At 38.9% G+C, this 18,020-nt stretch overlaps 1 protein-coding gene across 1 annotated transcript in view; it reads right to left on the reverse strand.

The window, feature by feature from the left end:
• Positions 1 to 18,020, reverse strand: part of LOC126299514 (collagen alpha-1(XI) chain-like) — a 497,414-nt gene that overhangs the window by 88,005 nt on the left and 391,389 nt on the right. The window contains exons 19-20 of the mRNA XM_049991477.1: positions 14,143 to 14,304; positions 7,722 to 7,938 (exon numbers count right to left, since the gene is read on the reverse strand). Of these exons, the coding sequence (XP_049847434.1) occupies positions 7,722 to 7,938; positions 14,143 to 14,304 (379 nt within the window). The remainder of the gene's footprint in view (positions 1 to 7,721; positions 7,939 to 14,142; positions 14,305 to 18,020) is intronic.

Genomic DNA, 18,020 nt, shown 5'->3' on the forward strand with positions numbered 1-18,020 from the left:
CTTTCTTCTGGCATTATAATCATGATTTTCACTGTTGTTTTTAAACTGATCAATATTGTTCAGAACAAATTTCATTACTGAGTAAATGTATTGTGAGGCTGTTGTAAGAATTCCTAACTTTTTAAACAGATGCCTACAAGATGTGCAACTATGAGTCCCAAACATTATTCTAACTACCTTCTTATGAGCAGTGAATACTTTTTGCCTATGTGTTGAGTTACTCCAAAATATTATTCCATATGACATCAGAGAGTGAAAGAATGTAAACTATGTTAGCTTGCTAATTTCTATACCTTCAAAACTGACGATTGTTCTGATTGCAGAAGTAGCTGAACCTAGTCGCTTTAGGAGATCCAAAATAAGAATTTTACAGTTGAGATTCTCATCTATATGTACACCCAAAAACTTAGTATGCTCTGCCCTGGCTACTGACATCTGTTGATGTGTTATATATAATGGAGGAACTGTACTCCTTGCAGTAGAAAGTTCAAGGTTCTGTGTTTTTTCACAGTTCAGAGCAAGCCCATTTTCAGAAAACCAATCAATAACTTTTCCAAAGACATTATTTGTATCATTTTCAATTGGACTTTCTTTCTCTGAATTAATAATGATGATTGTACCATCAGCAAACAGTGTCAGTTCAGCTTTTTGTTTCAAATAAGAAGGCAGGTCATTCACATATATCAAGAACAGAAGGGGACCTATGATCAAACACTGTGGAATACCTAATGTAATTTCACTCCAGTTAGATGAAGTGGGAAAATTCTTTAAACTACTTAAATCATACACAGAAACTTTTTGCTTCCTGTTCTTTAGATATGACTTAAACCACTCATTTTCTGTTCAATTTCTACCATAAAATTGCAATTTCTTTAACATAATGTCATGTTTCACACAATTAAGCACTTTGGATAAGTCACTGAAAATCCCTATTGGTGGCATTTTACTGTTTAATGACTCTATTATGTTGGCAGTGAAATTAAAAATTGGAAAAGAATTTTTGAAACCCAAACTTTGATTTTCTAAGTATCCCATTACTGTTGAGATGGCTAACCACTCCTGAGTACATTTCTTTCTCAACAATTTTTGAAAATGCTATAAGCAATGATACTGGCTGGTAATTATTGACATCTGTGGTGTCCCCTTTTTTGTGGAGAGGCTTGACAATGACATATTTTAACCTCTCTGGAAAAATACATTGAGTTAGTGATGCATTACAGATGGGACTCAGAACATCAGCTGTAACTGCTACACATTGTTTTAATATTCTTTATTTTTCAAAGATTTAACGATTTTCCTTATTTCACAAGAGGTTGTTAGATGAAAATTAATCTGACTAGTATTTCTCAAAACTGACTCTTCCATGTACTGCTTGGCATTTTCTTTTGAACTATTCTCACCAATTTTTTCACCTATACTTCAGAAATAGTTAACTACATTGGCTACTTATGTACTGTTGCTTAAGATGATTTCATTGTCTTAAATAGTAACACCACCTATGTCAGTGGCTACTTTTTCTCTTTTCTAACAACATTACAAACTGATTTGATTTTATTGCCTGAGTTGTTAATTTCATTTCTAACATATACATTTCTTGATTTTCTGACAGCTTTTCTCAGTAAGTTACAATAATTTTTATAGTGTAAATTTACTTCTGAGTCTTTACTAATTCTTGCTGCTCATACTAATTTCTTTTCTTTCTGAAGACACTTTAATACCTGTAGTATTCCAAGGTTTCTTTGAAAACTGTTTCATGTTACATTTGGCTATTTTTTATGGCAAGAATGTTAAAAAAGGGATATAAATTTAACAAGAAATTCGTTGCATTTATCACTGGCATTTGGATCATTATATACATCTCCCCAGTTAACATTTCTTGAACTTTCTCTGAAGTGGTCAATAGATATCAGATTGCCCATCCTTACACATTTACTTTATGGTTTCTGAACTGTACACCCTGCTAGATTTTGTAAGTTAATCAGTTGTGCATCATCGTCTGATAATCCATTTATCACAAGGAAAGTATGTTACATCCTTTTGCTGTACAAATACATTATATATTAGAGTGCTACTGTCTTGGGCTTTAAGTGTAGGGAAATATATCACTGATTCTGAGTTATATGTCATTAAAAGCATTTCTAGTTCACTTTTCCTATCAGAATTGCTTAGAAAGCTTACATTGAAATCACAACAGATTATTAACTTCTTCTTTTTGTCTGACAGACAGCATAACAGGGAGTCAAACATTTTTATGAATAACTCCGAATCTCCTAATGGGGACCTTTACATTGTTGTTGATATCAGCACTACATTATATAGCTGCAGTTCATATGCACAAACTTCAAAGTGCTGATTGACACAAAATTTGTAACATTGTGGCAACAGTAGTGTTACAGCCATGATGTGCCATTGTTGCACTTCTTATTTAGCTTCTCATTTAGTCTCTGACTGCCTGGGTTAGTACAATATTTTGTGTTATTATATAATTCTATGGTTGTTTTTTGTAGACACAAGGGGAATTTGTCATTGTATGGTAACGAAAAATAACTTCATTGGCCCATTGCCCGGTCACTACCCTGGGCTGCAGAATGCTACAATACCTCTTGTGCCTTCAAAACCCCTGGAGCCCTGGTGTTTGTTGTATAATTGTCCTAATAATCCACATCATCACATAAAAACAGTCAAATATAAAATGAGATTTTCACTCTGCAGCAGAGTGTGCGCTGATATGAAACTTCCTGGCAGATTAAAACTGTGTGCCGGACAGAGACTCAAACTCAGGACCTTTGCCTTTCGTGGGCAAGTGCTCTACCAACTGAGCTACCCAAGCATGACTCGCCCCATCCTCACAGCTTTACTTCCACCAATACCTCACCTCCTACCTTCCAAACTTTACAGAAGCTCTCCTGCGAACCTTTTATTTGGCATGTACCTTTCTAAAACACATTTTATTATTGCCTTGAACTTTTTCCATAAACGCTCAACATTGTCAGTGTCAGAACAGAAAGTTTCATTGTGATCTGTTAGGTAGTCTCCGGCGATTGTGTGGTTGAACACATATGTGACACACGTTGGGGAAGAGTACATGTGGTCAATTTGCATGTTGTTGGGCCCATCTGTACTGTGCTGCATGCTGTTGTGGTTGCAAAGATGGACATCACCGTGGATGTTGGGAGTGAAGTTATGCATCATGCAGCCTATTGTGCTCAGTCTGAGTTGTAACACAACATCCTGTGGCTGCACAAAAGGCATTATTCAACATGGTAGCATTGCTCTTAGGGCTCCTCCGAGCCATAATCTGTAGGTAGTGGTCATCCACTGTAGCAGTAGCCCTTGGGTTGCCTGAACAAGGCATGTCATTGACAGTTCCTGTCTCTCTTATCTCCTCCACGTCCGAACAACATTGCTTTGGTTCACTCCAAGATGCCTGGACACTTCCCTTGTTCAGACTCCTTCCTGGCACAAAATAACAATGTGGAAATGATTGAACCACAGTATTGGCCATCTAGGCATGGTTGAACTGCAAACAACATGAGCCATGTACCTCCTACCTAGTGGAATGACTGGAACAGATCGGCTGTCGGATCCCCTCTGTCTAATAGGCGCTGCTCATGCTTGGTTGTTTACATCTTTGGGTGGGTTTGCTGACATTGCCAAACAGTCAAAGAGACTGTGTCTGTGATACAATACCCCCAGTCAATGTCTATCTTCAGGAGTTTTTGGAGCCAGGGTGATACAAAACCTTTTTTGATGTGTGTATTATCACTTCCTACAAAAAAAGCACACTGGTCACTTTGAAATACTGTAGTTGGTGCAGAACATGTACCAGGGGGTCATGTGGCCCTCCACTGCAGACATACAAGGTCTGATAAAAAAAGTAAAAGAAATTTTTTTAATGTTGTGGACTTTATACATCTGATTTTCAAACTTTTTTTTATCTTGGTGATATACATGTTCCTGATGTATGTTTGCATTTTCAAATGTTCTAAATATTTAGTTTATTGTTGACTGTCAAAAAGGTAGTATGTGTTTTCGAATGCTTGGTGAAATTTTACTTTCGAAAATGATGGATGAAAGTATTTGCATTACATTTTGGTTGGAAAATGAAATAACGTGCAGAAATACTACAAGTAGCACAAGGCTTTAAAGTGGCATAAACATTTCAAAGTGGGCTGAGATGTTGAAGACAATGACCACCCTGGATGCCCTAGCACATCAGTTACTGATGACATTGTTGAAGAAGGAAAATTGGTGAATCACCATCAGAGAGGTTGATGACAGTTGACTTATCCTTTAGTTTATGCCAAGCAATTTTTTGGATGTTGTGAGCATGAAATGTGTAATAATAAAGTTTGTTCCAAAATTGATGAATTTTGACCAAAAACGACATTGCATAGATATCGCTCAGGAATTTCTGAATGAAGTCAACAATGATCCAGAACTTCTAAAGAAGGTTATAACAGGTGACAGAACATTGGTGTATGGGTATGATGTTGAAACCAAAGCCCAATCATCTCAATGGAAACTACGTGAAGAGCCAAGACTGAAAAAAAATGAACAAGCTTGATCACATGTGAAGGTTCATTGCACTGTTTTCTTTGATTACAATAGGATAGAGCATCATGAACTACTTGGAAGTTATGCACCATTTGTGTAAAGCAATCCCAAGGAAATGACCAGAACTGTGGCAATAACCACTCAAGGAAACTGCATGAAGTTAATGCTCATACTCAGGTGTCAATGCTTGTTCATGATTTTTTGGCAAAAAAACAAAACTGTTATGTTGCCTTGCCACCATTTTTGCTGGACATGGCCCCCTGCAACTTCTTCCTGTTCCCAAGGCTGAAGAGAATCATGATAGGTCATTGTTTTGCCACCATTGGTGAAACAAAAACAGGATCACCGAAGCAGCTGAACATCATAATGACAACATAATCAGAAGCGAGTTCCAGAAAGGCTTCCAAGACTGGAAAAACTGCTGGCACAAGTGTATTATATTTGAGGGTGAATATTTTGAAAAGGGCAAAGACGATATTAAAAAAAAAAAAAAAAAAAAAAAAAAAAAAAAAAAAAAAAAAAAAAAAAAACTTTCTTTTGGTCATACCTTGGACGCCATCACAGTGAAGTGGTGCACATGTGCTGTATGGAATCAGCACAGTGAGAGAGTACCATGTGGAGATATGACAGCAAAAAGAAACTACCATCTTTGGACATAACCATGACAACACCATGAATGAAGTTTCCAAGTTTCCCTGTTTGTGGTGTATCAGTGAGGAACTGCTCAATGTGTCTGCAAGGCAGAGTGGACCACCTGGAGCCATGCAATACACACAAGACAAGTGGTATTCACAGGACCAAAGATAAGTGTCACACTTTGTTTGTTTTAAAACCCAACATGAATGCAGGTCCACCTCAGTCTCTTTCTGGGTGAAGATTAGAAAGGAAACTGTATGCAGTATGCATTTGGAGTTATGTCCCTCAGAAAAGGTTGTTCCTTGCAGTGGTACATATGGCCACACATCTTCAGTGGGCCAAACAGCACAGAAACTGGACTGCAGCTGACTGGAAGTATATAATGTGGTCTGACAAGTCACCATTTTTCTTCGCTTTCCAGAATGTGTGGATGGTATAGTGGTTTGGGTGCTGTAACTGGGCCCACTCATTCAGGTTAACATGAATGTGAACCCATATGTTTATTTCAAGACTCTTGGTAACAATATGGGCCCACTCATTCAGGTTAACATGAATGTGAACCCATATGTTTATTTCAAGACTCTTGGTAACAATATGTTGCCATTTCTTCTACATCTTTGTGATGACTATGCTGTGGACACCTCTGTCTTCCAAGATGACAACAGCTATGTTCATGGAGTGATTACATTCCTAATTTGGCAAACACTCTGGCACCCTATTACACCTCAACTGGCTCACTAAATCACCTGACCTTAATCCCACAGAAAATATCTAGGACTATCTCAAAAATAGGTGAAGCATAGCAATCAACATGCCCAGAATTTGGTAGTTCTATTGCATCTAATCATCAAAGCGTGTCTTCAGCTCAAAAATTTATATGGCATACCTGAAGAAGCTTGTGGACCCTTTTCTTTGCCTAAGTAAACCCATTATCAAGGCTAAGGGTCTGGTGTACTTACTGAATTATAATTGGTCTTTCTAGTCCCTCACTCTACTGTATTTCACATCCTATCTAGCATATGTCCAACAATGAATATAAATTTGATTCACAAACCTCCATAATTTCACAACTCCAGCCAACTGATTTCTTCTGACAACGTAAGTGACAAGCACTCAGTCATGCGGTAGCATTCTTGCTTCCCGTGCCCGGGTTCCCGGGTTCGATTCCTGGCGGGGTCGGGGATTTTCTCTGCCTCGTGATGACTGGGTTTTGTGTGATGTCCTTAGGTTAGTTAGGTTAAAGTAGTTCTAAGTTCTAGGGGACTGATGGCCACAGATGTTAAGTCCCATAGTGCTTAGAGCCATTTGAACGATTTGAACAAGCACTCAACATTTAGTTTGAGTTTGCTGATCAAAAGTATATTTACAAATATGATTCCTTAAGATTTCATCTTTTGAATCAGTATGCACTCATGCAGCAACAGCTCTTTGGTTGTTTAATTTTCCTTTATAGGATACAGGTAAAAAATTTGGGGTATTTTTCTAGCCATGAGATATAAGATGTTATATTTATGAGTTGTTACCTAGTTAACTATCGGAGATAATTTTTGGAAAACATGTTTACTACAATACCATGCATATCTTGTCTTTGCCACAAGTACTAAATGTACACTTTTATTTGTGTTTACTAGTAAACTGAAATCAAATATGAGTGGCTTTACTGGAGGGTCCCAAGATATAACCTGTGAAAATGTATGAACCCTTTTTAATATTTACAGTTAACTAAATTCTTTCACAATCTGGAGGAAGGTTGTAGAAACACTCTGTCAACAACAAGGTCATTAAAGACAATGACACAAACTTGTGTTGAACAGCTATGCAGAGCTGCAGTGCTGGCACAATGTAGTCACTGGAACAATGTAGCTATACAGGTGCACAAGTGTTTTTGTCACTGGAACAGTGTAGCTATACAGGTGCACGTGTGTGTGTGTGTGTGTGTGTGTGTGTGTGTGTGTGTGTGTGTGTGTGTGTTAACTCTGAAAAGGATTTGTCCAATGGCTAGCAAAGTTCTTAGTCTCCTTTGTGCATATTTCAACAGTTCCGCATGCCTCTACAGTATTGTTTGTTGAGTTATTACCTTCACTCATTAAATTTTTTCATATGTTTATTTAATTCAAATTATGTATTTTTGCTTCACATGCCAGATCTTTTAGGAAAATTTATTCTAGAAAAATGCTTATCTGCAAACAGTAAGGCTGTCACAGGAATAATTTTAAGACGAGGCTGGACTTTTGCAGCCAGTCAGATTACACAACCTCCTGATATAACACACAAGCTGGGATACTACAAGAGTGTAGTCATTGTAAAAAGAGTTAAGGAGCCAGGTACAGCCAATATGGATGTAAATTCATAGTTTAATACCTACACTTAGAGCCCACCCACGTTTCTTCACCGTGGTACTATAATTACTTACTTACATCCACCTTGCTATGATATTTATAAAGTTTCAGGTAATTCAGGAGACTCTTTCCAACTGCATGATTTAGTTTTTGACAAGGAATGATACACACTTTCAAAAGGTATCTTACCTCTGGCTCCATCATCTCCCATCTCTCCTTTGATTCCTGGGGGTCCGGGAAGGCCTTGAGGTCCTGGAGGACCAGCTGGCCCAGCCACACCTGGAGGGCCATCTTCTCCTTTAGCACCCTGTCGGCCTATTTCTCCTGGGGGACCTTTATCTCCTGCTGGCCCTATAGGCCCTGGTTCTCCACGTGGGCCCATAGGACCTGGTGGACCTGATGGGCCCTTAACAAGTAATAGTACGATTATCTCATTCCTGCACATTTAAATATGTTGTTTGAAAGATTTATTTATCCACATACATAATTTACAGCAAGAAAACAACAAAAGAAGAAGTTTACTGAAAATGAAGGGAAAACTATGTATACCATATTTAATGAAATATAGGTGCTGCATGATAAAATTAGTTTTTCATTATTTTATATCTGTATTAAGCAATTATCTCAGTGCTGTGTATATGATTTTTTAATGATTTCAATACAGACGTACTGTACAATTAGAAAGTATGTAAACTGTTAATGTTCATTTGTGCAACTGTATCATGATTAGAGTAATGGCATAATAAAGAACTCTTCTGAGAGTATCAAACAATGGAATCTCTAGGTTGGAATATCAACAACACCAGGAAAAAGATAGGTTGCTATGCACCATAAAGATGACACTTTGAGTTGCAGACAGGCACAATGAAAAGACTGTCACACATTTAGTTTTTGGTCAAAGCTTTCTTAAGAAAAGAAAACACACATACATTTACACAAGCAACCACAACTGAAGCACACGTGACTGCCATCTCTGGCAGTTCTGGTCTGAGCTGCTGGACATGGCAGTCATACAAAAAACATCTTACTGACATATTACAGTGGAATCTAATCAGACTGGTGTCAAACATAGCATTTCAGTGAACCCCGAAGCTTCACTCACACTAATGATGTGAATTAATTAAAAAACTTCAATGTGTTTGTCATTATAAAAATTGGATTGCTCGTTATTGGTAATGGGTAACCTTCTCTGTTAAGGTTTGTTTCCTATTTTGTAGAAAAGCAGCTTCTGCCAGGGCTGCCAGAGATGGTCGTCTTATGTGCTTGAGGTGTGCTTGCTTATGTGAATGTGTGTGTGTTAGTCTTTCTGAAGAACACTTTGACCAAAAGCTAAGTGTGTAATTCTGTCTTTCTGCAACTAATGTGTCATCTTTATGATAAGCAGCAATCTATCCTTTTTCTAATATTGTCCATATTCCTACTAGAAAGCATGATACTTCAGGTTTCATGTATGTCACCCATGACAATGTACAAATAACATCTTACTGACATACCACAATGGAATATAATCACTCTAATGGAGTTCAAAATCACTTGGGCACCTGCTCCATTCTTCATACTAATAGCAAATTTTATCAGTAGCTTTATTTACTGTAAGGCACCAACACCTTCTCCACCTACAATAATGTGGCATCACTAGTCTGTGTCAGGGTTGTTGCAAGTGTGGCTGCTTAACGACTGATGCCCCCATAACAAAAACGTCACTTATATAGCATTTCCTTATTTAACCACAGTGCAGCTTATGCAACCTACTGGAAGTGAATTTTAGCCCAGCAGAGTTCAAGTAATTGCCAATGGCCTTGCCACAGTGGTAACACCTGTTCTTGTCAGATCACCTACCTCTACATCTACATCTATACTCCGCAAGCCGCCTGACGGTGTGTGGCGGAGGGTACCCTGAGTATCTCTATCGGTTCTCCCTTCTATTCCAGTCTCGTATTGTTCGTGGAAAGAAGGATTGTCAGTATGCATCTGTGCGGGCTCTAATCTCTCTGATTTTATCCTCATGGTCTCTTCATGAGATATACGTAGGAGGGAGCAATATACTGCTCGACTCTTCGGTGAAGGTATGTTCTCGAAACTTTAACAACAGCCCGTACCGAGCTACTGAGCATCTCTCCTGCAGAGTCTTCGACTGGAATTTATCTATCATCTCCATAATACTTTCGTGATTACTAAATGATCCTGTAATGAAGTGCGCTGCTTTCTGTTGGATCTTCTCTATCTCTTCTATCGACCCTATCTTGTACGGATTCCACACTGCTGCGCAGTATTCAAGCAGTGGGTGAACAAGCGTACTGTAACCTACTTCCTTTGCTTTCGGATTGCATTTCCTTAGGATTCTTCCAATGAATCTCAGTCTGGCATCTGCTTTACCGACCATCAACTTTATATGATCATTCCATTTTAAATCACTCCTAATGCATACTCCCATATAATTTATGGAATTAACTGCTTCCAGTTGCTGACCTGCTATTCTGTAACTAAATGATAAAGGATCTATCTTTCTATGTATTCGCAGCACATTACACTTGTCTACATTGAGATTCAATTGCCATTGCCTGCACTGTGCGTTCACCGCAGATCCTCCTGCAGTTCAGTATAATTTTCCATTGTTACAACCTCTTGATACATCACAGCATCATCTGCAAAAAGCCTCAGTGAACTTCCGATGTCATCCACAAGGTCACTTATGTATATTGGGAGTAGCACTCTCCTGCGGCACACCTGAAATCACACTTACTTCGGAAGACTTCTCTCTATTGAGAATGACATGCTGCGTTCACCGATGTTAAGTGCTGTCTGACTGGGCTAGCACTTGGATGGGTGGCCATCCAGTCTGTTTAGTGCTGTTGGCAAGCTGGGTGCACTCAGCCCTTGTGAAGCAAACTCAGGAGCTACTTCGTCGAGAAGTAGTTGCTCCGGTCTCTTAAAGTTACATACGGATGGGAGAGCAGTGTGATGACCACGTGCCCCTCCATATCCGCATCCATTGCTGCCTGTGGGTTGAGGATGACACAGCAGCCAGTCAGTACCATTGGGCCTTCAAAGACCTGTTCAGACAGAGTTCAGTTCAGTTTAGTTTAGAGCTCAAGTAAAAACTACGACCTCTGCCTGCCAGGCTCTGTATTTAATGCTCTTTCTTAATTATCGCAGATAAGGGTATTGCACTGTTCTATGGCACATATATATCTAAGTTGTTGCAGTGGCAGTGAGACTCACAGAGGTGTCTCACACAGAGAGAATCCCAGGGTGCCCCTGAGAGCTGCAACACCAAGAAGAATCACTTCTCGGCTATATGAGCGCTATATAAGTGACTTTTATCTTAAGATGGCGTCAGTCATTGAGCAGCCACACTTGCAGCAGCATTGACACAGACTAGAAATTTTGCGTTATTATCAGTAGAGGAGGAGTTCACACCTTACAGTATATAAAGCTATTGATAATACTGCTTTTAGTACAAAGAGTGGAGTAGGTGCCCAACTGATTTTGCATGGCCCTTCAGTTTTTTGCGGATGCGTATTGAATTTCATGCTTACGAATGCAGATGCTAACAGACATGGTAATAGTTGGGTTACTGTGGCTGTAGTATGTGGTCCTAAAGCATAACCTGTAGCAGGGCTGGAGACTTTAAACAGTCAAGAAATTATTGCTTATTGGACATTCAGTGAATCCTGGAGCACATGAAGCAAATAGACTATGTCTTCACTCATGCTAATGGTATGAATTAATTAAAGAAACTTCAGTTTGTTTTTCAGTATTGAAACTGGATTGCTAATTATTGGCAAATGGGTAGACTTCCCCAGTAGGACTTGTTTCCCTGATCTCATGTTTTATAACATTATCTAGAATATTAATTAATGTGAAAGGTAGTATTCACTGATCTAGTAGCAAATTTATCTTCTAAAATCAAATTCAACCACAATTTTTCCAGGTAGAGGATGGAATTGTTCAACAAGATAACATGCATTGCAATGCAGTGAGAGGTGTCTTCAGTTGGCTGAAAGAGCATGACCAAGACTTTAAATTATTTCCCTGATCTCATAATGTTGCATATTTGAGAGTAATTTGAAAATTTCTCTGAACTGAACAGTAAGAAGCAACTTAGCTCAGTGAAACTTTTTTTATTTTTTAGTTTAGTCCCTCTGTACAATAATGCAACTGGTTCAGCAATGTACCAGATCCTTGCTCCTATCTTGAAAATTATATTCCTCCAACCCTGAAAAATACCCCTCAAATTTGGCTGCCAGTTCTCGGTTTGAAGGGAATTTCCATCCACTGAGGAAAATTTTGAGCTTGAGGAAGAGATGGAAGTCTGATGGAGCCAATCTGGTGAATAAAGTGTGGTGGCAACAGTTTCTATCTTAGTTAATGTTCTTTTAACATGGCAATTACACTTGTGTGTGAGAACACACTGTCTTGATGAAAGATGACTTCATTCCTCAGCAAACCTGATCTTTTTTGCATATCTTTTGCTGTAGTTGGTCCATGAGATTATCACAGCACTGTCCTGTAATGGCTTGACCTGTGGGAAGATAATCTGTCAGCAGAATCCCTTTTACATGCCAGAAAAGTTATGTCATGACCTTTCTGGCTGACTGCATTGTCTTTGATTTCTTTGGTGGTGGTGGTGGTGGTGGTGGTGGTGGTGGTGGTGGTGATGGTGGTGTTGTTGTTGGTGATTAGTCAACATGTTTCCATTGCTTTGACCCTTTTTTCTCTCCTCCTGGTGCATTTTCATAACAAAATAAATGCAATAGATAGCTTTTGTCACAATCAGTCTCCATCAATGCACAATGTAAATATGTTGTCCATTATTATCAGCTTTCACTTGACTCCAATAAATATTTTCAATTAAATGAGTGAGTTAATTGACAGCTGTACACCTTGAACAACTAGAGATTGGACTTTCATATTCACAGCACAAGAACATTAGTATGTTCTGTATAACTTGTTCCTTGCATGATGGCACTGACGCAAATAAGGCACAAATGGCATCCTATGGTATAGCCATCCATGGTGCGTTCATCTGGTTCCAAAGTTCATCTGTGATGGTGGATGTTGGGTCACAACAAGGCACACATCATTGCACAACATCCCACACATTTTCAATTGGCGACAAGTCTGGTGATCTGGCAGACCAAGGGAAAAGGCTGACACGAAGAACACATGTGTTCATGCAGCAACAAGTGGTTGTGCACTGTCTTGCTGAAAGATGGCATCTGGTGTGTCGTGCAGATAGGGGTATGGCTATGGATAAACAGGATGTCATTCACACAGGTCACACTGATCACATTAGTCTGGACATGCATTAACTGCAATTTGTGGTTGTACCCAATAGCACCACACACCATAAGGCCTTGAGTTGGTGCTGTATGTCTTGTGTGAATGCAGTCAATGTGATGCTGCACCTCCTATCTGTGGTGAACCCATAATTTTCAAACAAATACAACTAAAATTTGCCTGAAAACACTATCTGACACCATTCCTGTCCCCAGTCATGTCATTCCATACACCACCGTAGTACACTGCAACAGACTATTGCCCCTGATAGTGTACAGTGTGTTCCACTGTCGTGGTAGAGCCAAGGAGGATTTAGATCTGTTCAGCAATACCATTTGGATGAGGTGTCAGTCTTCTCAGGGGGCGATCTTGATGGTGTGACCTGATCCATCTTGTCTGTTCTATGGCCTTCTGTGAACCATTCTGCACATACCTGTTGTACTGCCAAAATTCTTCGTCCCACATCAGCAGCAATATCCCAGATGGAATCATCATATTCTCTCATGCCAATTATGTGCCCTCTTTCAGACTCATCTATTTGACAGCACATTCCACACATATGTCTGCAAGGCATCCTGCACGTCTGTTCAAGTCACATTTATACATGACATTTGGTTTATAGCGACAATGAGAACTGCAGACACATTTCATCGGTAGGTGATGCTGCACCACAATATTGACAATGACCTTGAATCCATGGGCCAACATGGTTCAAATGCAAGTCATTTCTCCAGAACATACTAATGTACGTGTCTTATGAATATGAACATCCTATTTCTAGTCATTCAAGTTGTTTTCTTTTTCCTGAACATGAGTGCATTACTGGATGATAAACTGTCAAGTGATGCAGCATGCTAATCTGTTCCTTTATTTTTTCTGTTGAGGTTTTATAAATTTGGAGATCTGTCAGATTAATACTATTAACAAAATGCTGTTCTGGAATAATGACAAAATGGATGATATTCCAAAATTTCTTATTGTAGGTGTAAAATGAATAGTCAAAGAACTGACCAAAAAAAAAAAAAAAAAGCAACACTGAAATGAAATATTAAAATGGATGTAAAATGGATGAAAATGAACTGAATTTCAGTCTAACAATGACTAAAATATTCAGCATAAAATCTGATGACCAATCACAAGTATGAAATGAATAAAAAATAAATATGAATGCCACAAGCATTTTCATATGCATCTGAAAGCAATATATTAAAAAACAGTGATGCGAAGTGGGAAGAGAGAATTAATAACTCTTGATGCAGCCTAAGTGTTCTTTATTATGGCATTCTAAGTGGGGGAATGAATGCTGCCCAATAAACATAGTACTTACAGATTCTCCTCGGGCTCCTTTGAATCCCTTCTCTCCTGGTGGCCCTGTTTCTCCTTTGTCACCATCTTCCCCAGGAGGACCCATTGGTCCTGGAGGTCCTGGCAATCCACGCTGCCCAGGCAGTCCATCCCTGCCTGTAGGGCCAGGCCCCCCTGGTTCCCCCTAAAAATATAAAACTCACATTTTAGATAGTTCTGTAATTTAGATCCCAAATAATCTCAGTAATTTTGGTCTGTACATCTCCAGTGCAGTAGAGTGATCAATAAAAATAACTATTGTAAACTGAGTTTTCTCTCTGATATTTCATGACTATAATAGCCAAAGAATTATAATATGCAACCTTGTGTGTTATAAATTTACATGTTTTGTGACAAGATTCTTATTACTCTCTAAATGAAAATACATTAAAATTTTTTTGACTTATTCCACAGTCATGAGGACAATTTTACTTGGGATCTGTGGAAGGTATATTAGCATATATTTTCTTCTTCATAAATATTTATTGTGTATTCTTGTTTTCTGGCATGTTCTAAATCCTTGAGGATCTTCTTGCTATGGACTTATGGAGTGAAAAACACATCTAATCTAATATAAAAGCAATGCTCCATGTCATCAAGCCAGATTTAAATCACTTTCCTGCCACTTAATTGATAATTTCTTGGAAAGTGCTTTCTTGAAAGTCACAGTAAACATTGTTATTCATTCACTTAACTTAAATAACAACAGTAATTTCCATGAGTCAGAAGATATCCCAGTTAAATTGCTCAGTTGATCCTCAGAATACATATATAAATTCAGCTTCCGATAGTTGCCATCATTCATATATCACCTAGGCCAGGTCATTACAAAATCTAGCAGCAAAATGTTTTGCCACATATTTTTGATTAGCTGTTACCTAATCCTGTTTGGCCCTGTGACAAGACAGTATAGTTGCTGCATACAAGCAAGCCATCTTGATAACAGCAACTACTTTCGGTGGTAGGTACAGCTTTTCCTGCCACATTTATGATTTGATGCATAGAGTATTTGGTAAATACAATAATAAATTCTGCTCCCAGCTTCATCGTGAGGTGCAGGAGCAAGTAAAATCTTTCATTTATTGATGAAGTTCAGTGAATGAAAATGGAAGCTGTATGGAGGTTATGTCTATGTAAGTACATAAGGGCAAAACATACTCCTTGATTAGTTAGTTAGCTTCATGAGCCAGGGATCATTTTGCATGATAAATTGTAATGATATCAAATGAGTCATTTTAAATTCATATCACAAATTAATTTGTAACATGCTGAACATTTATAAGTGACTTTTTTATTTTTGTTTTTTAAATGTATTTGTTATAGTTTAATTTACTACCTAGCTGGAACCCAAAGAATTTTACACAGTGTCCCAATTAGTACATGACCGTGAAAGTACTTCAGATGCTAACAAACTATTCACATTTGTCTTGAATCACGTAATATGAGCCTTAGCAAGATTAAGACTTAAACTATTTGCTCTGAACGAGTTGTAGGCCTGTTCATATATCATCTGAGTTGTGTCTGGTAAGGGTGATTTTGGATTCTTGATTACTGAGCTTGTCTCATTAGCAAGAATTATAGTCTTTGAACACTCTTTTATGTCATTAAAAGATCATTATTTCTATTCTAAGATTACTTTTATGTCCATGGCACAACCTATCAGTATGACCCCTTTGCTTTCTATCATGAAAGCATTCAAAAGAGATGCTTTTAATGCCATAATAGTTTAGTTTTCCAGTTAGAATTTTGTGATCCAAATAATCAAAGGGTTTGGCAATGTTACGAACTATACCAGTGGCATAATGTAAAGTACACAAGTGGCAAGACGCAGTCAATACCTTCGCTGCACAGTGCTGATGGTACTGTTACCGATGACTGTGCCGCTAAAGCGGAGTTATTGAATGCAGTTTTCTGAAATTCCTGCACCAAGGAAGACGGATGGAATATTCCAGAATTTGAAACACAAACAGCTGCTAGCCTGAGTTTCTTAGAAGTAGATACCTTAGGGGTTGCGAAGCAACTCAAATCGCTTGATACGGGCAAGTCTTCAGATCCAGATTGTATACCGATTAGGTTCCTTTCAGATTACGCTGATACAATAGCTCCCTACTTAGCACTCATATACAACTGCTCGCTCACTGATAGATCTGTACCTACAGATTGGAAAATTGCCAGGTCGCACCAGTGTTTAAGAAGGGTAGTAGGAGTAATCCATCTAACTACAGACCTATATCATTGACGTTGGTTTGCAGTAGGGTTTTGGAGCATATACTGTATTCAAACATTATGAATCACCTCAAAGGGAACGATCTATTGATATGTAATCATCATGGCTTCAGAAAACATCGCTCTTGTGCAACGCAGCTAGCTCTTTATTCGCACGAAGTAATGGCCGCTATCGACAGGGGATCTCAAGTTGATTCCGTATTTCTAGATTTCCGGAAAGCTTTTGACACCATTCCTCACAAGCAACTTTTAATCAAGCTGCAGGCCTATGGGGTATCGTCTCAGTTGTGTGACTGGATTCATGATTTCCTGTCGGGAAGGCCGCAGATCGTAATAATAGACGGCAAATCATCAACTAAAACTGAAGTGATATCAGGTGTTCCCCAGGGAAGCGTCCTGGTACCTCTGCTGTTCCTTATCTCTATAAATGACGTGGCCGACAATCTGAGCAGTTCTCTTAGGTTGTTCGCAGATGATGCTGGAATTTACCGTCTAGAAAGGTCATCCAAAGACCAGTATCAGTTGCAAAGCGATTTAGAAAAGATTGCTGTATGGTGTGGCAAGTGGCAGTTGATGCAAAATAACTAAAAGTGTGAGGTGATCCACATGAGGCCGGCCGCAGTGGTCTGCCGCAGTGACTGCTACAGTCGCAGGTTCGAATCCTGCCTCGGGCATGGATGTGTGTGATGTCCTTAGGTTAGTTAGGTTTAAGTAGTTCTAAGTTCTAGGGGACTGATGACCACAGCAGTTAAGTCTCATAGTGCTCAGAGCCATTTGAACCATTTTTGATCCACATGAGTCCCAAAAGAAATCCGTTGGAATTTGATTACTCAATAAATAGTACAATTCTCAAGGCTGTCAATTCAACTAAGTACCTGGGTGTTAAAATTACGAACAACTTCAGTTGGAAAGAACACATAGATAATATTGTGGGGAAGGCGAGCCAAGGTTGCGTTTCATTGGCAGGACACTTAGAAGATATAACAAGTCCACTAAAGAGAAAGCTTACACTACACTCGTTCGTCCTCTGTTTGAATATTGCTGCGCGGTGTGGGATCCTTACCAGGTGGGATTGACGGAGGACATCGAAAGGGTGCAAAAAATGGCAACTCGTTTTGTATTATCACGTAATAGGGGAGAAAGTGTGGCAGATATAATACGTGAATTGGGATGAAAGTCATTACAGCAAAGACGTTTTTCGTCGCGGCGAGATCTTTTTACGAAATTTCGGTCACCAACTTTCTCTTCCGAATGCGAAAATATTTTGTTGGCCCAACCTACATAGGTAGGAATGATCATCAAAATAAATACGAGAAATCAGAGCTCGAACAGAAAGGTTTAGGTGTTCGTTTTTCCCGCGCGCTGTTAGGGAGTGGAATGGTAGAGAGATAGTATGATTGTGGTACGATGAACCCTCTGCCAAGCACTTAAATGTGAATTGCAGAGTAGTCATGTAGATGTACAGGTAGATGTAGTTTTGCTCTGTAACGACTTTATTTGTGAGGTCTTCTACTGCTTCCCCTAAGGAGAATTGTTAATGAAAGACGAACTGAGAATAGATCGACAAGTTTTAATCAGATAGAAAAAGTCAGCTCTCCATCCCAGGTCACTTTTTCATAAAGTTTTGTAAAGAGT

The sequence above is a fragment of the Schistocerca gregaria genome, chromosome X (assembly GCF_023897955.1).
Source record: "Schistocerca gregaria isolate iqSchGreg1 chromosome X, iqSchGreg1.2, whole genome shotgun sequence".
NCBI lineage: Eukaryota > Metazoa > Arthropoda > Insecta > Orthoptera > Acrididae > Schistocerca > Schistocerca gregaria.